This window comes from Balaenoptera borealis (genome assembly GCF_965194805.1).
Source record: "Balaenoptera borealis genome assembly, chromosome: X".
Classification (NCBI taxonomy): Eukaryota; Metazoa; Chordata; class Mammalia; order Artiodactyla; family Balaenopteridae; genus Balaenoptera; species Balaenoptera borealis.
This window is the reverse complement of record NC_138881.1, coordinates 43,031,557-43,055,078: the sequence shown is the minus strand read 5'-3', so window position 1 is coordinate 43,055,078 and position 23,522 is coordinate 43,031,557. Positions and strand designations below refer to the sequence as shown.

The window sequence follows — 23,522 nt, the reverse complement described above, 5'->3', positions numbered from 1 at the left end:
AGTTGGTGTGGTAACTGGTTTGTGGTCATGGCCTGTGCACTGGCTATTCCCTCTGCCCCTAGTTATCCACAAGTTTTTGCCCAAATGTCACCTACTCAGTAAGGCTTTCCTTGACCCCCCTGTCACTCTATTCCTTTGCCTGCCTTTAATACATAGCCTTATGTTATATCTACAAGGGCAGGGATTTTTAGTGTCTTGCTTGCCTCTATATCTTTTGTACCCAAAGCAGGACCTGGTACACAGGGGTCTCCCCCACATTTCTTGAATGAAATAATTCTCACAATTCAAGTAACATTCTCCCCAGTCTCATTCCCACCCACATAACACTTGGCATGGAGGCAGCTTTGAAACCTAAGCACACTTTAATTTTCCACACAATCTCTCAACTTGACATGACATATAACCAACGCTACGGCCCCACATTGCCAAAAAGCCCATCACCAAAAGAAAACCTCCCCAGGAGAAGGGTCCATCTATCCCCAGTACACCGACAGTGTCCCACACAGCTAGTTGCTGGGGTCGGGGAGGGGGGGGGCAGGCGGGTCTCAAGTGAAGGAACCACCACCCTGGTCTGGGGGAGGGTCCACTTTTCTAGACCAAGAACTTCAGGCCACGGAGCAGCCACAGCGGCACATGGCCTTCTGGTGCCGGCCTTTATCCCCACCTGGCCCTGCCATGGCCTCCTTTGCCATGGCCTCCCGGACTCTTTGGATCTCATGGATGAGCAGGGAAAAGGCCTCCTCCACACCTTGGCGTGTCTTGGCTGAGGTCTCCACAAAAGGGGCCCCCCAGCTCTTTGCGAGGGCTGCAGCAGCAGCACGAGCATCTCCGGTGGTGGTCACAAGGTCACACTTGTTGCCCACAAGGACGAGGGGCTGGGTGTGGTGTGGGCCCCAGGTGGCCCGCATCTGCTGCAGCTGGGCTAGAGACGAGGGGTCATCGAGGGCGAAGACACCCAGCACACCATCCCCGATCGCCACACACTGGTCACGCAGGGCCCGATGAGTGGCCTGCCCTGCCGTGTCCAGCACATTCAGAATGCAGCCTCCGTGATCCAGGGCCATCTCCTTCCAGTAGGAATCCTGGATGGTGGGGTCGTGGTCTTCCACGAAGCGCTGGTGGTTCAGCTGGATGGTCAGCGCGCTCTTTCCCACGCCACTCGCGCCCACTACCACGGCCTTGTACTCAGGCAGCTGCTTGCCAACACCCCTGGAGGGTGCCCGAGCCCTGTGGCTCTGCTCCTGGGAGCTAGGGCTCCAGGTGCCCAGGCCCAGATCAATCATACTAGGCTTTGTTGGCAGCGCCATGGCCCCAAGTGGGCAGCTCAGGGAAGAGATGTGGACAGCAGGCCCTGCAGGTGGAAAGAGAAGAAAGACAATGGGGGTGGGGGGTTGGGAGGTTAGGTGAGACCATTTAGGGGCAAGGGGACAGCCGGGTGTCATCGAATCAACATTTATTGAGTGCCTGGTGTGTGCTAATCACCTAATATACTATATACATTATTTATGTTGTTTATTCTCTCTCACTCCCTTTTACAACGTAAACGCTGTGAGATTTTTAAAACAGCTTAATTAATTTATATACCATAAAGTTAACCTAGCTAAAGTGTACAATTCAATGTTTTTTAGTACATTCACGGAGTTGTGTGACCATCACCATAGTCTAATTTTAGAACATTTCCAGTCACGCGGAAAAGACACCCCCTGCCCATTAGCCGTCCCTCCGCATTCCGGAGGGAGGGCAGGGATTTCGTTCGTCGGTTTTGGTTTCGGATTGTGTCACCATTGGACCCCAGCCTGGCACACTGCTAGTCATAGTTTGTGCCGAGCAACATTCCTGCCCCCAGGAGTTTACGTTTTAAAAGATGGAGACAATAAACCAAATAGGTAAGCAAATGATGAGGTCTGTTAGCCATTGTCATTGGAATTTAGTCTTTATTACTTATTCAACATACAGCTGTTGAGAACCTACTGTGGGGCAAGGACAAAGAGGTGGGGAAAAAACAGATTAAGAAACCCCCGACCCTCATGAACGTGACATTCTAGTCAGGAAGACAGACAACAAAGATAAATCAGTAAAATATGTTTCAGCAATAGGTGGTGATAAGCAGGCAGAAGGAGCTTGGTTAATGTTAGGTGTTTCTATTATAATTTAATTTTCATTCATTAATTCGAGGACCTTCCTGTGCGCCAGGCATTGTGATGGGTGCAGGGATGGGGGGTGGGGTGGGGGGCGGGGATATGGCTGAGAACAAAATAAAGTCCCTGCCCTTGGGAGGGTTAGATTCTGAAAGTGAGAAAGAGACAATAAACAAGATAAGCAAGTAAATTACCATGTAGTTAGAAGAGGATGGGCACACAGCAGGTACTCAATTAGCGTTCGCTATTAATACTAAGTCACCATTAACCCATTCAATACACATCCTGGTCTTGGTTCGGTGTGTGGCCTCAGGAAATGCATCATAATGGCTGCGGCCCCGAGTGTCCCAGGAAGCCCTGGGACAGTGGCAGCTGGGGGGCAGGTGGTGGGTTTGAGGGATCCACAGGGGGTGGGGGTGGAGGGGGGGTTCTGTGGAGTTTGGGATCCGGGGGTCAGGGTTGGGGGGCTAGGTCCCAGGTGGGGATCCAGCTGTGGGGCCCTCAGCCCAGAGAAGATCCCTGAAAAGAGTGTGGAATGCGCTCGCCCAGGAAGAAGGGGGCCATGATGTGGAGATGTAAGCAGAGGACAGAGCTGAGGGGAGGGGGGCAGCGAGGAGGCCAGGGCAGTAGTGCGGGCCAGCAGTGGGGGATCTGGACGAGCCGGGCGGGATTCAGAGATGTTCCGAAGGCAGGCCTGACAGGATTTGCTGAGGGACTGGGAAGAAGGGGAGGGAGTCCAGGCGACTGGAGAGGTGGGTGCCATCACCCGAGGCAGGGCCAGGTGAGGGGGCCCTCGCTCTGGGCGGGGGGGTCGCTGGGGCTGACACTGAGAGCACCCGACACTGGCAGCGGAGCGCCGGCCGACCTCCCGACACCTGGCGGGGCGCTAGGCAGACGCTGCCACTGCCGCTTCGTCAACAAGGAACCGTGAGGCTCGGGGAAGAGAGCCGCGGTGACTGGCCCGAGGTCACACAGCCCATCGCAGGGCGACACGGGAGTATGGAAGTACCGCAGTGCCAAGTGCCAGTGGGGCACTGTCGGGGGCCCCTCCCCCATGCCCGTACCCATTCCTTTGTGTCACCTCCCTGACCTGAGCGGAGCGGGGGGGCGCCCACCCCAAGCGCAATCCTACCCCTTTCCGGGCTGGCCCGGGCCCCGTACACGTGTCCCCTAAGCCCGGGCGGCTGGCCAGCATGGGGCTGGGAGGGGGGACCCCCAGTTTCACCCCGAAGCCGTGACCCCGTGCTCGGCCTGGACCTCCCCGCTCAGCTCCCGACTCCCCGCTCGGCGCCCACACCCTCACCCAGGCCCGTCCTCACAAAGGCGGCCTGGGGTTGCTGGCCCCTGAGGATGGGAGGAGACAGGGGAGGGTCCCCGACACCCGACCTCGGCCATACCCCCACAGCCCTAAGTGGAAGGACCTCCCAGGTCGGTGCCGTGGGGCCTGGGCGGCCCGGCTCACCTCACCTGTGTCCCAGGAAGGCTGGTGGCGCAGGTACCCGAACCCTCCGCTGCTCTGACAGGACTGACAGGGGAGGAGACGCTGGTCCCAACGGGGGGTATGGGGCGGGGGTATGGGGCGAGGGGGGGATGGGTGGGGAGGGAGTGCGCATGCGCAGCCAGCTGCCCTCGGGCCCCTCCGCTGGCTCACCCCTGTCCCCCGCCCCCGGGGTGAGTGCTGGGTCACTGCCCGCCAGGCGAGTGTGTGCAAAGGAGGTCTGCTTGGGGTACGCTGTGAGCGCTGACCCCCGCTGTGTGCCCCGTGCATCCCGCTGCACCTCTTCCTTACCTTATCCCCATCTGGGACGTGATTTCGTGTTTTTACTGCGTGGGGGGTGTGTCAGATTTTTGACCTGAATGTCCAGACTTTGCCAAATGTTTTGTGAGGGCCTGAGGCCCTGGAGCTTGTGCTGCCTCAAGTGGGCTTTTTGGTAGCATGGGAGAGAGTTGCGTCCGGTCCTGGAGGGAGAGAGTTGCAGAGGAGGGGTTATTTTGTAAAGGCAGAAAGAACCTGATTTGAGGTGGATGTGTTCCAAGCTACAACATTTCTTAGACTCCCTTGCAGCTATGGCAGTCATGTGACACAATTCTGACCAATGAAATGTAAGCAGGTGTTGTGGGGCGGAGGCAACCACAATGCTCCTTCAAAGAGGATGACTGAGCTGACCCTTCCCCTTTCCCATTCTCCTCTTCTTGATTGGGTGGGGCTCTGTTGGCCATCTTGGGGTCACAGGGTGGCCATGAAGAAAAGCCCAGGAAACCTCAGCCCAGACTCCTTTGAGTTGCCGAAGCAATTCTCATTATATGGGAGAAATAAAACCCTAAAATTATCCCACAATTCCCCACCCTTGGTCAGTGGTAGACACTCCTTCCCCCAGGAAGCTACCCGTGACCACCAAATCCAAGTATGTTAAACCTGGACACCCCCCCACCCCCCAATCAAGACAAAGACAGATGGGGAGACTGAGGCCTAATGAACACACTTCATGATAGTTTTCTTGCCTTCCCAGCCAGGGTGTAGCTGGGACTGGCTGTGAGGCTCCTATTTCTAAGGCAGGAGCTCATTTTCTCACAGATTCCCACCATTTAATCTCTTATGGAGCCAGTCCAGCTGCTTGCTCTATTTCCAGTTAGTTTTTGGATGAGCAGGGGGTTGACCTGATAAAGACCCACACCCTCATTCCTTCATTACTCATCAGCCCTGTTGGCCAGGAGGGTGGGCTTCTTTACCCACTCAAGATTAAAAGCTTTCTCCAAGTTTTGTAATAGCTTGTACTTTATTACATATGCAACCCCGCCATACCTGCCAGTTGATCCCCCTTCCCTCCAAAGTATCATCTTTATATCAGCCCCCTCTTGGGGTCACTGAGCTGCTCCCCTTGCCTTCTGGGGCAGAGTAGATGGAGTCCCTTGAGCAGGCAGTGGGAGATCTATAATTGATCATCACAGTCCTCTTACAAATATATACACTTAAATCAGCACCCTGGGCGAGTTGTAAAGGGTCTTCAGGATGGGATGGAGTGAGGCTACCCCTCATCAAAGGTATAGCTTGGAATGAACTAAGGTTGGTCTATCTTGGGTCTCAGAAGGTGAAGAAGAGGAGCACACTCTGGGATTTAGTGTGAGTGGGGCACGTTCTCCCCAAACTTGTTCTGGTGGGCGATGTTCTTCACAGCTAGGAGAGCCTGAGGAGGAGGCAAGAGAGGGGAGGTAAGAGTGAGCACCCCTCTATCTCAGCCAGGAGGCTGCCCCCACTCCAGCCCTCAACCGCCCTGTCTCTTGGCCTATCCCACATGCAGAAGGGTCTCCATTCGCCCCTTATGCAATCACAAAAGGTGTGTGTGGGGGGGGGCGGGGGGGAGTGTGAGTGAGTGTGCACACGTTAGAGGGTCTGCCCAGGGCCCACCTCGTGGTGAACGTAGGCTTGACAGTGGTAACACCAGGTAGACAGGTCGGCGTAGCTGAGTACCAGCGGGTGTCCCAAGCCTTCATGGTGTTGGAGCATATGGGCGTTGATGTAACGACTGCAGTAGACCTGAGGTTGGGGAGCGAGCATTGGGTGGGGAATCAGCACCCACCTGTGGTTTGCTCCTGGGCCAACCTCCACCCTATCCCTTTCCTCGGCTGCATACCTGGTAGCAAGACAGACACACCCAGTTCTCCTGGAGTGCTCCACAGTCCTGACAAGGTTGGGTCACATCCAGGCCTGCTTCAGGTACGGGGCATACTGCCACCAAATGGGGACACCAGGGCAGTGGTGTTACAGCATAAAACATGGCCTGGGGGTGGGTAAAACTGAGTAAGGTAGGGACTCCACCTCCCCATTATATGTTCCTATAGCGCATGCTCCTACGGGGAGGCACAAATGGGCATGAGAAGGAAGCCACTGTTCTAGCCTCTCCCAGAGCTCACTTGGTCAGTGTCAGCATGGTCTCCAGTGATCTGCATCAGTACTGACTCATTCATGTCCTGACCTCCAGCTGCCTCTCCTAGTAGCTCCTCCTCTTCTGGGGGTTCCTATACACACAGAGATAAGAGATGTATCCAGGAGGCCTGATTCTTGTCCCTTCTTCCCCCCTACCTGGGTGTGGTGGGTCTTACCTGTGCCTTGTCTAGTTCCAAGGTCCTGAGATTTCCAGTCAGCTTACTGGGGGATATCTGGGTTGTGGCTCCTTGCATGGGTGACGCAGGAGGAGTCTGACTGTCAGCGCATGAGGCTGGAGGGCTTTGGATCAGCTCAGCTCCCCCCACAGCCTCCTCCGAGGTGGTCTGGTCCAGCGTGGCATCCCCTGTGGCTGCCTCTGAGGTGGCCTGGTTCAGCCCAGCAGCTCCTCCCATGGCTGTCTCTGATGACTGGTCCTGAGTGAGCTCCATCACAGCTGTCTCTGACGTAGTCTGGCGTGGAGTGGACTCTTTCACAGATGTTGCTGAGGTGGCCTTCCCCGTGCCTGCCTCCAGAATGTTCCCTTCTGGCATGGTCATCCCCTTGGCTGACCCAGGATTGGCCGGCTGGGGTGCCTTCTTGGTGATCAACTTAGAACTGGAGGGTCCCTCTTTATCTTTGACCTCTGGAACCATGGAAGGGAGATCCTTGAGTGTGGGTGCTATCCCTTCTCCCGCCTCTAAACCCTGCCCTCCCCTGAGCCCCCACTGCCCGCAGTTCCCCTTACCCACTCACTTGTGACCCGCAAGCTGCACCAGTATCTGCGATGGACTTGGATGGTCTCGGTGATTGAGGCCAGGGCCCCTGACAGTGGGGGCCGCAGCAGGGTCAGCAGGGGTGGCGGGTCCCCAAGGAGGGAGTGGGTGCAGGCGGCCATGGACTCCGAGATGGATGTCAGGTTATAACCACCCTTTGTTAAGGAAAAGAGGAGGGAAAGGTATGACGGGGGGGTCCTCAGGGAATTTGGGAGACGAGATGTCCTGCCTCCCAATCTCCCCTTGGGGTCCTGCAAGTCTGGAGGGTAGGTACTGGGGACAAGTAGAACCCACATCTGTCAGATGGACAGCACCCACTGTGTGAGGTGGTCGTTGAGGGGATAAAATTGTGACGTAAAGTGCAAGATAATAATAACCACAAGAATGACAGTACTGATGGCAACATTAGTAAGCGCTGACGTTCATTAAGTGCTTGCTGTGTGCTAGACCCTATTCTAAGCACTGAATCCTCACAACCACATGTGCTGAATCGGTGCAGGAACCTGCCTTCACAGTATGGGAACCCCTGGCCCCACCCACACAGAAGGCCCTGCCCTGCCCTGGTACAGGAACAACTGGTCTCTCTCTCTACGTGAATCTCTATCCTGACCTGGTATGGGAACCCCCTTTTCTCACACTCTATAGGAACCCCAGTCTCTGCTCTTTTTCCAGATAAAGAAACCGTGGCTCAGAGTGGTTAGATGACTTGTCTGAGGTCTTAACAGCTGGTAAGAGGCAGCACTGAGGTTGGAACCTGGGCTACCTGAGGAGAGAGTCCACCACCCTGCTCCACCACAGGCAGGCCTGGGCACACGGTGGGACATCTTACCAGCCAGTTAATCTCTCTGTGACTTACTGTCCTCATCTGTGAAGGAGTACAAATAACAGCACAGAAAGTTGCTGAGTGGGTTAAACTAATGTACGAACAATGCATAACCATAAGAAGCCACAGCTCTTATACAGGGCTTACCATGTGCCAGGCACCCCTCCACGATTAGCCAGCTACATCTTACAGACAAGGAAACTGAGGCACAGGGGGCGGGGGCACTGAGTACTTTACAAAAGGTCAGTGAATTTCCTTTGTCTCAGGATTTTGTTGCAGGGAGTTCAAGTAGAGGTAAAAAGCAAAGACTCTGGAGCCAGGCTGCCTGGGTTCAAGGCCTGGCTCTGCCATTATTAAATGTGTGACCTCCGGCTAGTCACCATAGCTCTCTGTACCTCAGTTTCCCTGATCTTGAGAGAGGAAAATGATGAGGTCAGTAGACCTTACCTCACAAGGCTGCTTTGTTAAGTAAATGCATTAATAATGCACGTAAAGTGCCAAGAAGAGTGTCTTGCACATAGTGAGTGCTCAATTAAAGTTGCTAATGCTGGTGTTATTACTAATGCCCAGTGTGTGCCCACAACCCCAGGTGGGGACACCCAAGTCTTCCCGACCACCCTCCCACCGCAGGAAGAGGGACCGAGACAGCTACCTCTAGGATAAGGATAATGCGGCCATTGGCCAGGCCCATCAGCAGGTGGGTGAGGTGGGCATAGCCCTCAGGCGACACCTGGCAGCTGCCCAGTGGGTCCCCCCGGGCAGCATCGAAGCCAGCTGAGACCAGCACCAGTTCCGGGTTAAACTGAGGCAGGCAGAGAAGAGACACGTGAGCATGAGGGTGGGGGCGTGGGGAGGCAGCAGTTCAGGGAGACCCAGAGACACAGACAAGGACAAATGAAGACATGGCAATGCAAGTCAGAGAGATGGAGACATGGGACCTGGAGCCCGGGAGACACAAGACCAGAGCCCTGAAAATAGGGAGGGGAGGACATGGAGACACAAGAGAGATTCAGAGATGTGGACACATCAGACACAGATTTAGAGACCCGAGATACAGAGATATGGAGATGTGAGAAACAGACGGACAGGGTCATGAAGCAGAGTTGTGAGGTGTGGAGACTCATGTCAAGAGATGGTGACATGAGACGGAGAGATATGTCCTCACATACACACCCAAGGGTGAGACCAAGAGGCACACACTCCCCTCCCTGGGTCAAACATGGGACACATGGGCACAACACAGGGTTTTATACACACGGTGCCAAAGAGAGGTGCACACGTTTCCATCACAGAAGATGACAACACAAGTGCCACACACAGAAGATGGTCACATACAGTCACATACACCCACACACAATCAGACAGTCTCACACAGACCAGACTATACATGGTACTAGTCACGCACGCACACACAGTTTCTCAGAGGGAACAGTAATCCACAGCTACCCCTGCACAAACACAATCATACACATGCCACCACCACAGTCACAATAGTCACATGTGCTGTTGCACCCACAGGAGGTGGTCGCTTGCACATGGTCACACACACTATTTCACAGAGTTGCACACACACAGAGATAGTCACAGCCAACTGTGCACAGACACACATACACATCTGAACACGCATGTCTGCACAGAGGTCACAGAGATGGCGCTCACGTTCATGCACCCTCAGAGTTAGTCATGTACACATGATTTGCCACACATACACACAGTTTACACACGGAGGAAGCAGTTACCTACGGCCACTCACACAGAGTCAGGGGAATGTATATAGGCCATAGGAGAGAGAGATGACTGTCACACACAGCCTTCCACATGCAGAAAGTCACACACTGGCTGTCACAGAGAGAGCAATGTGCAGTGACTCACAATATCACACACATCACACAGAGCAGCGGTAGTGACCAATAGCTCCCTGCGCAGAGTTTCACACGTGCTCGAACCCCTCCCCACCTGGCACGTGCAGTTCCACAGAGATGGCAGTCACATGGGGCTACCATCACACACAGATAGGCACTAGTGATGGTGTACACACAGGACAGGTACACAGCCAGGCACATCCCCAGGCAAGACCATCCCCGCACACTCCCAAGTCCTCACAGTTACACACAGAAGGCAGTCACATGCAGCCACTGCACAAACATACCCAAAGGCCATCACAGAGTCACATCCCCTCCCCCAAAGCCATCACAGCAGCCACCCGCAGGTCCTCTCACAGGATCAGTCACTGAGATGTCGGACACATGCACGCCTGCTGCCACCCACACAGTCTTGCCACGTGCATCCTAAATCGTACCTCATAGGCAATGGGAAGCACCAGACGATGCCAGGCAACCAGGTAGTCGGCGTCACCCAAGCGGGGCCCATTCCAGGCCACATTGACGGTGAAGCCCGTGCCTGCAGCCTGACCTATCTGGCTGCTGGCACCCTCGTCCCCCATAGGAAAGAAGGTGCCATGATCATAGCGGTGCAGAGAAATGTACAGCACGCTGCAGGAACACGGTGGGAAGGAGGGATGTGCCTGGTTAGCGAGGCACCCATGAGGCATGGCCCGCCCACCTCCCTGACCACACCCCACCCCCTGCCCCAGCCCCTCACCTGGGGTCCTCCTCAAATATGTGCTGAGTTCCATTACCATGATGGACGTCCCAGTCCACGATCAGGATCCTGAGGAGGGAGGGGACAGCTTCTCAGTTACCCCGGGACACTTGCCCCCTGGGGGAGGGCAGGGACTAGACCCCTGGAGTCTGTATGCAGGGGCATTTATTGCGGATGGGCGGACCCTGGGTCCCTGGGGAAAGCACTGGGTGGCAGGCTTGTGGGTCCTATCAGAGTCCTAAGGGCTTCACTGTGGGCCCGAGCGAGTGCTCAGGGCCAGATCCCGGGCCTTGTGTGGGTAAGTGCCAGGGGCTAGATCGTGGGTCTTTTGAAGGAAGCACCAGAGGCCAGACCCTGGGTTCTGTTGGGATAGTCATCAGGGGCCAGAAATTCTGGGGAAGGGGACCCTGGATTCTGTTTTATAAGCACCTGGGTGCCGCAATCTGGGGATCCTATCTGGGTAAGCACTGAGAGGCTAGATCCTTGGTCCTTTCCTGGAAGTGCTGGGCAATTGGACCCTTGGGTGGTTCGGGGTAACTATGGGGGCTGCACTACGGGGCCTGCTGCATAAGCACCAGGCGGTGGGGGCAGGGAGCCCTCACCGCAGCGCACGCCCACTGACGGCCTGGGCATGGCGAGCAGCCACAGCCACAGAGTTGAAAAAGCAGAAACCGCAAGCGGCATCCCGCTCTGCATGGTGGCCGGGGGGACGCACCACAGCAATGCCATTCAAAACCTGGCGGAGGGGCAGGGAACAAAGATTAGACCACCCACCCTCCCCGCCTTCCCTTCCCTTTCCTCTCCTCTTCCATCTCTCCTGTCCCTCTACTATTCCACCAGCTGCTAGGGGCCCCCAACCCTGTAGCTCCCATCCTGCTGGGTGCACTTCCCCAGGAGCCAGGCCTCTAGTGAGCTAGGATCTCCTCCCATTGCATGCCCCCTTTCCTCAGGCCTGGCCCACCTCTCAGAGCCGCCTCTTTCCCCACCCCCCACCCCCAGGACTTCCTCTCCTGGAGCCCAAGGTCCCCTCCCCAAAGTGCAGGCACCTCTCCCGCCAGCACAGCCTCCACCAGGCGGCAGGCGGCGCCAGCAGCCAGCTGTGCACAGGTGAAGGTGCTGGGGCAGATGTAGATGGAGTCATAGTTGGCGCCCTCGCGGTGCAGCTCCCGGATTTTCATCTTCTCCGTGGCCCGCAGACGATCCACGTGCTCAGCACTGGAGGCACAGAGGGGGCACTCAAGGGGACAGCCAGGTAACTCTGTCCCCTCCACGTCCTCTCCTGTGTCTCGCAGCAGCTCCACGTAACAGAGGCAAGCCCAGGCTCCAGCCCCTAGGGTGGCTTGCGTGCTCTGAGGCCCCATCCCACCCCGGCCACAGGGGTCTGACCTGTGGCAGGCGAGCAGCTCAGCGTCCGTGGCTGGACGTGCGGGCAGGGCGAGACAGCGCCCGGCAAGACCCAGCTCCTCCAGGCGGTGCATGATACGCTGGATGCGCTGAGGCGTCTCGGGGTGGTGGCTAGGTGTGGGGGAATCGGAGGCAGGGCTTAGTGTACTTGAAGTGGGGGGTCCCTCCCCTCCTCCCACTTAGCCCACCTCTCTGACTGCATACTTGTCCCACAAGTTGTAGTGATCCATCATCTGTTGGTCATAGACCAGCCCTGTGCGAGCCTGCAGCACCGGCCACGTCAGGATTGGGAGCTCAGGGGGCTGCCACGGTCCCTCCTCCTCCTTCTCCTCCACATTGTCCCCCTCCACAGTGTCCTCCTCCTCCAGGGTCTCAGCTGCATGGGGAGGCCACATTCACCCTAGTCCTACTCCCCCACCCTGGATCCCCTTAATACTCTGGCACTCAGTTTACCCAAACCTAAAAAGGGGTGGGAGGCCTGAAACCAGGGCCCAGTGAGAGAGAGGGCCTGACCCTCCCCCACCAAGGCAGCGAGGAAAGTCAGAGTGGGGTCTGGAAGAGTCTCCTCCCACAGCTCATTCCCTGCCCAACCCCCCACCCAGCGCACTCCCTGCCAACTACCTGATCTCACAAAGACCTTCCAGAAGGGCTCAAGGGCTTCTAGAACACAGGAGATCGACACCTGGGCACTGGAGGGCAAGGGAGGGGAAAATGTGACCAACTGGCCCCTGAGTGGGCAATGAGGGGCCTACTTCTCCCCTCCTCCACCTGGGCTCACCTCGGGCAAGGGGTGCCAGGGAACTCCAGCATGGGGCAACGGTCTCCCAGAAGGGTGTGGAGAGAGGCGCTGACGCCCTCAGCCAGGGAGCGGAGGTTGTAGCCACCCTGGGAGAAGGAGTTCACATGAGGGAGGGCAGGAAAGAACCAGATGTTACCAGAGAAGAGTAGGGTGTTGTCAAGCAACAGGGCATTTGAAGGCTGACTTCATTTCATGTGCTGGACAGTATCATGGGGTGATTACTACTATTATAATGCCCATTTTACATAAGGAAAGCAGAGGCACAGGGAAGCTGAGTGACTTAGGAGAGGTTGTCCAGCTAGTAAGTGGAAATGCTGGGACAGGACTGAAAGTTGTTCTTACGTCTTCCAGGATCCATGGGCTGAGAGACGAAGTGAGTCACTCACCTCCAGTGAGAGGATCAGCTTGCCTCCTGCCAGACCCATGAGCAGGTGGGTTAGCTGGGCGAACCCTGCCGGAGTGGCGGCCATCTCGCCCTGGAGGGACGTGGAGGGTCAGCCCTGCTCCGTGCGGCCCCCTTCTGCCCTCCTGCCATCCCAGTGCACCTGCCTTACCTTGGGGTCCCCTTGGAGGGCATCAAATCCAGCAGCTACCAGGACCAGCTGGGGCTGGAACTGAAGGGGGTAGGAACTACATGAGGCCACCTGCCCTCACGGCCCTTCCCTCAACATCGCCTCTGCCCCAACACATCCCAGACCCACAGGACCTCAAGGGAAACTGGCAGCAGGACGTGCAGGAAAGCGGCGATGTAGTCGGCATCTCGCATCCCCACCTGCAGACAGGGAGGCATGATGGCGACGTCCTGCCATCTGCCCTGAAGGGCAGGGCTGGGCCTCATTTTGGGGGCAAAGGGTGGGCAGATACTGACCTGGTTCCAAGGCACATTGATGGTGTATCCCTGGCCTTGGCCAAAACCTGTGGTGGACCAGTTGGAGGCTGTAAGGTGGGGCCAGAACCGACCCTGCTCGTAGCGGTGGATGGAGAAATAGAGGACGCTAGAGACAGAGAAAAAAAAGAGGTGAGGGTTGAGGAGTCGGTCCCCCCAGAAACCCCCAACCCACAGCTACCACAGTTGACTCAACCATTCACTCATTCTCTCAGTAATTTCCCCATGAATTCTTTAATTCATACATTCATTCATTCTTCCATTCAGTTGCCAGCTTATTCATCCTCTCATCCATTAATTCTTCCATTTATTTATCCATTACCTCACTCACTCATTCATTTGCTCTCTTACTGAAATTGCTCCCTCAGCAAACACTGCTGCCCCTCTCAGTGCCCACCCAGTTCTAGCTCTGAGACCCTGAGAGCTATCAAGTCTATCCCACCTCCTAGGGCTCCTGACCCCGTGGGGGACTCTAGATCATGCCTGCCCACCCACCAGCCCCTGTGACCAAGATAGTGACAGCAGGACAAACCCTGTGACACTGGAGGCCCACAGAGGCATGAGGCTCTTAGTTGGCCTTAGTTGGCGGGAGCCAGCTAAGGCTGAAAAGAACGCCAGGCGAGGCTAGGGAGCTTAGTATTTTCCCTGAAGGAAGTGGGGAGACTCAGGGCCTAGAGGTTAGGAGGGGTGGGACTTGGTTCTGTATGTGGAGCTGGAGTGGGGATGCTGGCTGGGGCTCCATGAGGCCAGTGAGGGGGCAATTCCTTGTCTCCAATACCTTACAGGCTACCTCTACTATTTCTTCTATTTTCTAGGTGAGAAACTGAGCACTCAGAGCAGTGAGGGGGGCTGACACAGAACAGATACTGAAAAGACACAGTGGTATATGTTCTGATAGTAAGCCAAGTAGGAGGGCTTGATTCTGACTGAGGTGATCAAAATGAATATCTCTCATCCATCCTTCCATCCATCTGTTCATCCACCCCCTGCCTTGTTCCAGAAAGGACTTAAGGCAGCACTTTTTTCCTTTTTTAGGGAAATGCAAGAAACAGTGGTAAGCAATAAATCTAGACAAACTTAACAGTCACATTTTAATAAATGTTGATAATATAGTTGTGAAATTAAATGCAATTGGTATACAAGGATTTTTGGAATTGGGGGGATAAAGACCATGTGAAAGCTCTGGTCTTGAGTAGATGGGGGATGACTGTTTTACTTTTGACTCTAACAGATAAACGTACAGTAGAACATAAATATTATCATCGGGAAAGATAGGAATAAAGAAAAGATTTGAAGAAAGTCCACCCCACAAGAGAGCCACCAAAGTCAACAAACAGAAGAACTAACACCCAAGGAAATTAAGTTTATAAAGCAAATAGAAGGAGATTTAAAAATAAGTTCAACTGACTTCCAGTAAAAGAATGGTGGACTGATAGCACAGGTTTACCTCCTCATTCTCCTACAATCCTAGTCAAAAGATAGTAAAGGAATTTTAAACAAGTATCAACCCAGGAAGACAGAGAGTGGGAGAAAGGATGTCAGACAATTAGAGACTTCAACAAATCTCTGGAAAGTAGTCTGGGGCCCCAGCAGGCCCTCTCCCATGCTGAACAGGTTGGGAAGTCACCCAAGACAATCTGAGGTTTCCCTTCTTGAGAAGTCAAGCACAGATCCAGGTCAATGCTCACAAAATCAATTCTGAATAGCCAATTCACTGAATAACCAACTCACTAAATTTACTTGTTCCTTTTAACTACTAAGCTTTAGTTTACTAAATGAATTCTTGTTAATTTTCTTAGGCATAATAACAAGAATTCCTTAATATCATTAATCATTCTTTTTGTTTTAAAAGTGCATTGGAGGCAATAGCTGTGTTATTTTGTGGATGTATGACTATATGCATAGATATGAAGAATTGTGAATATATTCAATGCATTCTTCTTTATGAATAAGAATGTATAAATGAAAAAAAAATCTATCCATGACCTTCAGTCTCCCAGCTCCCCATCTCTCAATCTCTTAACTCCATCAGGAGGGTCCTGGCTGGAGACAAATTGGATAGCCCTTAAAATACTATTATGAAGACAAGGAAGACAACTAAACTAAAGCTTAGTAGAGCATAAACACAGAGAGGAAGAAAGTGCTCTTGAAGCTTAAAAGAAGGAATGCAAGGTAAAGTTGAGGAAATCTCCCAGGACACTGAGCAAAAGGAAAAAAGAGACAGAAGACATGAGATAAAAAATAAGAGACACAGAGGATCAACCCAGGAAGTCTAACATCTGACTAACAGAGAGACCAGAGAGGACACAGTAGAAGAAATCATCAACAATCTAATAGAAGAAAACTTCTGAGGATTTAAGAAAGGCATGAGTCTTCAGATGTAAAATATCTACCACTGGTAAGCAGAATGAGGGGCAGGGTGAAAATTCAGAACGCCAGGGATAATGAGAAGAACCTAAAACCTTCCAGAGAGGAAAATATATTGGAAAGGAATGAAAATCAGACTGACATCTAGACATCTGTCAGCAACAATGAATGGTGGAAAATAATAAAGCAATGTCTGGAGAACAACCAACCTAGACTAGATAATGGGCCACAGGAGCTCAGGAACCATGGGAAAAAGTGGAATTTATGCAGTCAATTCAATAAAAGGCTGGATAAAACAACAACTATTTAGTAGTGTCCCCTACTGACAAGGATGGGCTCAATCACTTTCTGCAGGAAGGGTAAGGTGGTTCTCTTTCTGGAGGGAAGTCTGGCACTAGATTCTAGACTTTCAAGCACAGTGACCCTCTGACGAACTGGAAATTCATCCTACAGATATACTCAGAGGAGTATAAAATTATATATTTACCAGACTATTCACTGTAGAATTATCTGTATAGCAAAGACTGGGAAGACCTATAAACATCCTGGGGTTAAATGACCAAAGGTATAGCCATACAATGGAACACTGTACAGCTCTTACAAAGAACGAGATGCTTTTCAGAGGCACTAACATGGAGGTGTCCACACCATGCTGTTAAATGCAAAAAGCAAGTTGTTGAAGAAAATGTAGTGGTAGTATGTTAATAATAATAATGATAATGATGAATATTCATACATCTACAGGAAAAATTCTGTAACTATCAACAGTTACTTTTGAGGTGATAGGAATTACAGGAGACTCACTGCTTTAGACATTTCGATATTTAATTTTTTTGTTTGTTTTTTGGCCATGCCATGTGGCTTACGGGATCGCAGTTCCCCGACCAGGGATTGAACCCCGGCAGAGACAGTTAAAGCCCGGAATCCTAACCACTAGGACACCAGGGAACTAACTCCCTTTAATTCTTTAAAGAAATAAAATTTGCAGTATTGTCATAATCAGAAAACATAAAGTAGTAATTTGAGGTTCACTCCAGCTCCAGGATAAATTGGTGAACGAGATCTCCAAACATTTGTGGGCTCAAATCTCATCTCTTCAACTTCTTCTCTCTATGACCTCTTAACCTGTAAGCCTCAGTTCCCTGATCTGTAAAATGGGGAACCCAACAGTCCCTGCCTCAGAATGAAATTAAGAGACAGCAGACACGCAGAGGGCAGTACCGAACCTGTTGCCAGGGCAGGCCCAACAAATGTGAATGCTTCCCCTTCCCTCCTGGGCCCCTTCTGGCTGGGCCTGTAAAGATGGCGGGTGGCTGGGAGTCTAGCATCTAGGGTGGTACTCCGGGCATACCTGGGGTCTTGGTCAAAGGTGAACTGTGTTCCTTGACCATGGTGCACATCCCAATCCACGATAAGGACCCTGTGAGTGGGAGAGAGGGGGGCACTATGTAAGCAGATCAAGGAGCATCTGGGGGAAGTGCCTAGACCAAGATACCCAACCCTGCGCCACCCTCATTACACCCACCCTGCTGCTTGCTGCTGACCTCTGAATGTCATGCTTCTGTTGAGCATAGCGGGCAGCCACAGCCACGTGGTTGAACATGCAATACCTGTCCATAAGACTGTGCTGGGCGTGGTGTCCAGGAGGCCTGGGAAGGGCAGGGAAGGCCACAGATTAATGGTGGTGAGGGGTCCTCCTCTTCAGAGATGGACACTTCCCTGCTCTCTAATCCTGGACCACCAACTCCCCCAGTGCTGATGCCTGCACATCTGCCAGGAACTGAGTAATTGGGTCCCTCAGACCCTCACCCCCAGTCTACTCTTCTCTCTCTGAAGGAAATTTGATAATGCTCATTAAAATTATCAATGCATACACCCTCATACCAAGTCCTTCTGCTCCTAGGGACTTAGGCCACAACCTATATAACAAAAAGGGTGAAATAACATGTTTATAAATGGATGATATTTGCTGCAGCATTTTTTGGAAACAGCAAATGATTGGAGAGAACCAAAATGCCCAATGGTAGCAGGCAGGTTAACTTACTGTGCATTTGTATAATGGCGTTCTACATGGGTCTAGGCTATACACTGTTAAGAGAAAAGCTTTCCAAGATATATAAGTGAAAAATGCATGATACAGGGAGTGTGTCGAGTGCTACCACAATTTGTGGCTAAAAAAGGGGAGGTAGGAGAAAAGCTACGTCTTCTGCATTTCATCACTTCTGGGATGCCAACGATGAGAAGATGTACTGTGATTTTACATGCCAATAACAAAGCAGAAAATGCTGCCAAAGGAATTCTGAGTCACCATTGTTTATAAGATGCATCCAGATTTCAAGATGTTTCAAATATGAAAAAAATATACATCTTAGAATCAACAAAGTATGGTATTTATTCCATGAATGGCACAGACTATTTCTGGGAGGACACAAGAGTCGTTGGTGACAGCGACTGCCTCCAGGAGAGGAAGCAGGTGTCTGGAGACGGGGGTGGGGAGGACTTTTACTTGTACCTGACCCCTAACCTTTTTTAACATTTGATTCTTGAACCATGTGAATATACTTCCCACACCATTACCTTTTACATTTGAGAAAGGAATTTTTTTGTAATGTAAAAAAGCCTTATGCTAGTGGGTCCTACCTGATTATCGCCATACCATTCCGGATCTCAGCCCCCAGGACTGCATCCACCAGCCTGAGGACGGAGCCTGAGGCCAGGCAGGCACAGGTGTATGAGTTCTGGAGAGACAGTGGGGAGCCAGAGAGGGAGTGAGGGAGACAGCAGCCCTGTCCACTCAGCTGCCCCCCTCCAAGGTGGGGTGGATGTGGGGATGGGGGACCCCGGGATTGCCACCACCCTCTGCCCTCACAGTTCTCATCCATACCGGATGCAGATAAACTGAGTCATAGGTATCTGCTAGGACACGGAGTTCCCCCTCATTCATGTACTGGGTCGTCTCCATCAGATCAATGTATTCTAGACTGGGTATATAGATGGGGGATGGGATTCAGGGGCCCGCCTCCCTCCCTGGCCCTGAACCAGGGCCCTATCCCCTTCCCAGCTGAGTCCTCCATGCACCAAACCCCTGGACAAGTCAGGCCTCCTCAATTGTCAATCTGGGGAATAGCTGGGATGTAGGATACCTTCCCTGCTTCTTCCCCAGCCTGCCTCATTTCCAGTAACAACCCTTGCCCTCTGCTCTGGCCACATCAAATCCTGCCTCCAGGTCTTTGGCCAGACAGTTCCAGCTGTCTGCATCTCCCTTTCCTCAGCCTTCTGCTTCATGGGACTCATTCTTTTTCTGCTCTTAAAGCTCAGCTCAGATACCCCCTCTGCCACACTAACTTTCCTTGAGCCATACCACATCAGGCCTCTTACTCTGGGTTCCTTCAGCCCCCTGGGGGAACCCCCTGATCACTCTGTCCACATATCCATCATCTGTTTACACATCAGATTATAATAACAAAAAGAGCTCATCAGGGACTCATGATATGTCAGGCACCATTCTAAGCACCCGACACACATCAAGCCCTCCTGAGGAGCTCATGTTTACTAGCCCCCAAGTTACAGGCGATGACACTGAGATTCAGAGAGGCTCAGTGACTTGCCCAAGACCACGGAGCCCATGACATTCCTTCCCAAAGCATCTGGCCTGCCCTGGTTGGCCCAGGGCAGCCTCCTCCCCATCCCTACCAGGCTCCCAAGCCTTCACCTGTGAACCAACATCAGCTCCTCCTTTTCGGCGAATCGGGCCTGGGGAGACATGAGGAATAAAGGGCTAAGGCTCTGGCTGTCCCACCAGCTGCTGCCCTCTGCCCAGGATGTCGGCTGGGGGACTCACCTGAAAGGACACACAGCGATCCAGGAGGCCCTCCTGGATCAGCTGCTCCTTGATGGCATGGAGCCGCTCAGGGCCTTCAGGGAAGCTGGGTTGACAGAGATACAAATACAGATATAGATACAGATACATATGACACTGGTGAGCACCACATCTGCTTCTGCACATCTTCCCCATCTGCCCTTCCACAGCTGCTGACGCATGAAACTTTGGAGTCATCCCTGGCGCCTGCTGGTTTCCGTTCTCATGATATATGCAGAGCCTGGCCCTCTCCTATCACCCCCACTGCTGCTACCATTACCTCTCGCCTGGGCTATTGCACTCAGCTGGCCTCCCAGCTTCTGCCCTTGCTCCCCCAACAGTCCCTTCTCTGCACAGCAGCCCAGACACTGGTTAAAACTCAAATCAGGTCATGTCCCTCCTCTACTCAAAAAATTCTCCTGGCTCCCAGCTCACTCAGGGTAAAAGCCAAAGTCCTCCCCATGCCCCAGAAGGCCCTTCACGACCTGCCCCATCCCCTCTTTGACCCCTATCTCCTACTGCTCTCCCCCTCACTCACTCTGCTTCTCCTACACTAGGCTCCTCCCTGTTCCTCAATCAAACCAAGTACGTTTCCGCTAGCTCTTCTTCCTGCCCAGGACAATCTTCTCCCAGATGTCTCCATAGCTCACTCCCTCACCTCCTTCAGATCCCTGCTCAGGTAGTAAGGCCTTCCTTGCTCATCGTATTTAAAACTGAAGAGTCCCCTCCACTGCACTTTCTGCTACTCTCCCTCCCGCTTCTCCACAGCACTTCTCTTTCTAATACACTTTATCACTCGATTTTTGCTTGTTTACTATCTGTCTCCCTCCTCTAAAATGTAATCTCCACGAAGGCAGGAGTTTTGTTTGTTTTGTGTACTGCCTGTCCCTAGCGCCTCAGGAGACGGTAGATATGTATTCAATAATGAAGTCTTTTGCCATCCTGAGTCTTCCACTGGGATAGGGGAGATAGATACTAAACTAGTAAACACATAAGTATAATAATGGACAAACAATGGCATGGGCTAGGAATATCTTGCCGCTCAGGTGTGGGGGAAGGGGAGTGGCTAGGCAAAGCCCTCTCCGAGGGTCTCCTTGAGATGTGAATATTAACTAGGAGACGAGAAGGTGGAAATGAGTCTCTGGAAAAGGGATTGGCCAGGGTAAAGGCGTGAGATGAGAGAGTGCCTGGTATGTTGGAAGAACAGCAAGGGGATCAGTGTGTGTGAAGTGAAGCGAAGCGAATGAGGGGGAGGATTGGCTGACGAGGTCATCATGGTGACATGGAGCCAGATCACATGGAACCTTAGAGGCCAGGATGAAGAATTTGAACTTTACCTTCAGGGCAACACCCTGCCCTTGAAGGACTTTAAGAGAGAGAACATCATCTCGTACATATTTTTTTAGGCTGTTGTGTAAAGAACAGGCAGCAGGGGTGAGGGTGGAAACAGGGAGGCCTCTGCAAGTCTAGGTGAGTGATGATGGTGGTGGCAGTGGAGGCGGTGAGGAGAGGTCAGATACTGAATACATTTTGAACATAGAGCCAAAAGAATTTGCTGATGGATTGTAATGTGTGACTGAATGGGAAGTGTAATTCTTCCATTTCAGCACAAACATCCCTTCTTCAAGGAATCCTTCTGGGAACCCTGGATGCTAGTCTAGCGTTCTCTATTAAACACTCTTGAAAGCTCTGGTCTTAGGTCCTCCTTCATTAAACACCTCACACTGCTGATGGCGGTTTAGTGACCTGCTCTCCTACTCCCCTGTCAGCTCCCTGTCTGTCTTGTCTGACACATTTGTATCACCATCTCCGGCACACAGAAGGCACTCAATAAATGTTTGTTGGCTAAATGAAAACAACCCATTCAAGCCTGAGCCCCATCTCCCTAAGTCATCTGCTTCCAGTCTCTAGGCTAGAGTAAGACAGGATTCGTTCTTCTAATGGGCTCTAAGTGTATGTCTTTGTATGGCTTGGGTATGGCCTGGAGGAGCCAGCCTCACCTGTCATCCCAGAGGCAGTGGAATTCATTTAGTTGCTCATCGAACACCAAGCCAGTGCCAGACGGTGTCCTGGCCTCCCGGTTCAGATCCTGCAAGGAAAAAAAATGGGAGAGACTGATGCATTGAGGGCCTGAGTCAGAGGGAACATCCCATACTGTCCAGGATGGAGAAGCTCAGGGTTTTGATTGTCACAGGAGGTTAAATTGCGGCCAGGCCCCTCTCACCAGCCCTTGCAGCCCCACGACTAGGTCTTGCTCGGCTGCTTGGCTAAGCTTCTTCATTCTGCCTTTCTTCTTTACCTCCGCTAGATTGGGGCTGGAGCGGAGTACGGCACCCTTTTTAACACCTCGCTTCTGCCAAACAGAGAGAAGGGTCAGAGTCCAACGCACGCACGGCCCGCTGCTCCCCCTCCCCCTCATTAGGGCAGGTCTGGGGCCTCACCGAGGTCTGGGGCCTCACCGAGGTGACGCTGGAGTCGTGGGGGGGGGAATGGGGATTGTGCCTACTCCTTCGCTGTCTGGTTGTGGTGGAATCCTGGCCGGTGGAGGTCATGGCTGGGGAGACTTCACCCCTGACGCGTTTCTGCGGGGTGGGGTGGAGGTGACTCCGAAGGGGCCCAACGCCATGAAAACCCTACATCCCAGCCCTTCCCAGGCCCCGCCCCCTACGCTAGTCTCTATCCCTTTGCTATCTATTCCCCACCACCTTCTAAACTCTGCCTCTTAAGGCTCTCTCCCTCCAGCAGGGTGTCCATTCTACCTGGTCCCGCCCATTCCACTAGGCTCCACCCCTTTGACACTATTCATTCTCCTTTCAAAGTCTTGCCCTTTCACAGAACAATTAACCCCCTGGCTCAGTCCGTTCTAGAGCCTGCCCTTTCCAGCTAATCACCGCCCCTTCCGCCCTATCAAGCCCCATTCCCAGACCCTTTCATTCCTCAAAGCCTCGCCCAGACCCCACCCCTTCGCAAACCTGCCCATTCCAGCCAATCTCCCGGGATAATCACCCACTTTTTCACTCAGCCAGACCCAGCCAGGGCCCCGACTCCACCCTTAACGATCCACTTAACTCCACCCCTTACTGGCCCGACCGGCACCTTCCACTTGGCTAGATCCCGCCCCTAACGTTTCAACAAGCCCAGCTCCTCAGGGGACTGCCCCTTTCCTTCCACCAGGCCCCACCCCGTACCCAGGCCCAATCCCTAACGCTTCACCAAGCCCCTTCAGCCAGTTCCGAGCCACCTCCCGCTAGCCCCTCCCCCTTCTCGCCCCCGCTGTCGACGCGGGCGCAGCCCCTTTCTCAAACTCCGCCCCTGGCTTACGCCTCAAAATTCCCTGAGTCCCCTCTTTTCCGTTGGGCAGGGGCTCTCTACAGCCCGCCCCAATCCCTCCCACATTGGGGATCTTGCCGCAAGGCCGCGCCCCTCGTGCGGGCCACACCTCCCGCGAACTCACAAACTGCGGGTCTGCGCGAGAGCTGGCGACACGGGCCGTGCTGCGCCCGTATGAAGCGCGCGCCAGCGGCTGGACGATGCACTCGGGGTCAAACTCGCCCCTCCCCCAACCACCGCCGCTGTCGTCCTGGCGGCCTTGGCCGCCGTCCCTCCGTCCCTGTCCAGTTACCTTAGGAGCCCTCCGGACCGGCGCCAACTGTACCGTGCGATTAACTCAAGAGTGCAAGCAAGCAAGCAAGGCCGTTAGGAAGGGGCGTCTTCTCTCGTCCCAGTGGCTTCCCGCGTTGCGCGCCGTGATGACGTAGTGAGGGCGGGCTGGTGGGCCTGGAGCACGGTGGAAACTGGACAAGGCTGGTGGCGGCCAAAATGGGAGTGGTGATGTTAATAAATGTGAGGATTTTCTGAGTTCATATTCACCAAGGTGGTACATAGGAAGCACTCACCAATTGTTGGCTATTAATATTCTGCCGCGAAAATAAATGGTGGAGCGGAAG

The 23,522-nt window shown here is 53.3% G+C and overlaps 2 protein-coding genes across 13 annotated transcripts; both read right to left on the bottom strand.

The window, feature by feature from the left end:
• Positions 1 to 343: 343 nt before the first annotated feature.
• Positions 344 to 4,063, bottom strand: ERAS (ES cell expressed Ras). 2 transcript variants are annotated; one of them, XM_082376353.1, is made up of 2 exons: positions 3,928 to 4,063; positions 344 to 1,351 (listed from the first exon to the last, which is right to left on the bottom strand). In XM_082376353.1, exon 2 carries the CDS (start codon positions 1,305 to 1,307, stop codon positions 606 to 608), a length of 702 nt encoding a protein of 233 aa, XP_082232479.1. In that variant the 5' UTR covers positions 1,308 to 1,351; positions 3,928 to 4,063; the 3' UTR covers positions 344 to 605. The 2 variants fall into 2 exon arrangements, with proteins under 2 accessions (XP_082232479.1, XP_082232480.1); XM_082376354.1 differs by lacking the exon at positions 3,928 to 4,063 and adding an exon at positions 3,606 to 3,659.
• HDAC6 (histone deacetylase 6) lies at positions 1,921 to 23,333 on the bottom strand (the record flags this gene model as incomplete). Of its 11 annotated transcripts, none has more annotated exons than XR_014239474.1 (31): positions 23,198 to 23,322; positions 22,035 to 22,157; positions 21,800 to 21,928; positions 21,576 to 21,664; positions 19,558 to 19,642; positions 19,429 to 19,469; positions 18,601 to 18,697; positions 18,357 to 18,454; positions 17,261 to 17,365; positions 17,068 to 17,136; positions 13,332 to 13,458; positions 13,170 to 13,235; positions 13,018 to 13,077; positions 12,850 to 12,939; positions 12,443 to 12,549; positions 12,286 to 12,353; positions 11,869 to 12,040; positions 11,647 to 11,775; positions 11,307 to 11,475; positions 10,863 to 10,996; positions 10,261 to 10,329; positions 9,959 to 10,151; positions 8,312 to 8,461; positions 6,817 to 6,991; positions 6,240 to 6,706; positions 6,051 to 6,155; positions 5,771 to 5,917; positions 5,541 to 5,673; positions 4,942 to 5,323; positions 3,928 to 4,097; positions 1,921 to 3,663 (listed from the first exon to the last, which is right to left on the bottom strand). XR_014239474.1 is itself a non-coding variant. In XM_082376293.1 (29 exons), the coding sequence occupies exons 2-29, from the start codon at positions 22,125 to 22,127 to the stop codon at positions 5,255 to 5,257; spliced, it is 3,450 nt and encodes a 1,149-aa protein (XP_082232419.1). In that variant the 5' UTR covers positions 22,128 to 22,157; positions 23,198 to 23,320. The 11 variants fall into 11 exon arrangements, 9 of the variants coding, with proteins under 9 accessions (XP_082232419.1, XP_082232424.1, XP_082232422.1 ...); XR_014239475.1 differs by having other exon boundaries at positions 5,545 to 5,673; positions 22,017 to 22,157; positions 23,198 to 23,320; XM_082376293.1 differs by lacking the exons at positions 1,921 to 3,663; positions 3,928 to 4,097 and having other exon boundaries at positions 4,897 to 5,323; positions 5,545 to 5,673; positions 22,017 to 22,157; positions 23,198 to 23,320.
• Between the last annotated feature and the right edge of the window lie 189 nt (positions 23,334 to 23,522).

Bases quoted from the DNA above. Each gene is read 5' to 3' on its own strand.
- ERAS (XM_082376353.1), bottom strand. From the start codon at position 1,307: ATGGCGCTGCCAACAAAGCCTAGTATGATTGATCTGGGCCTGGGCACC.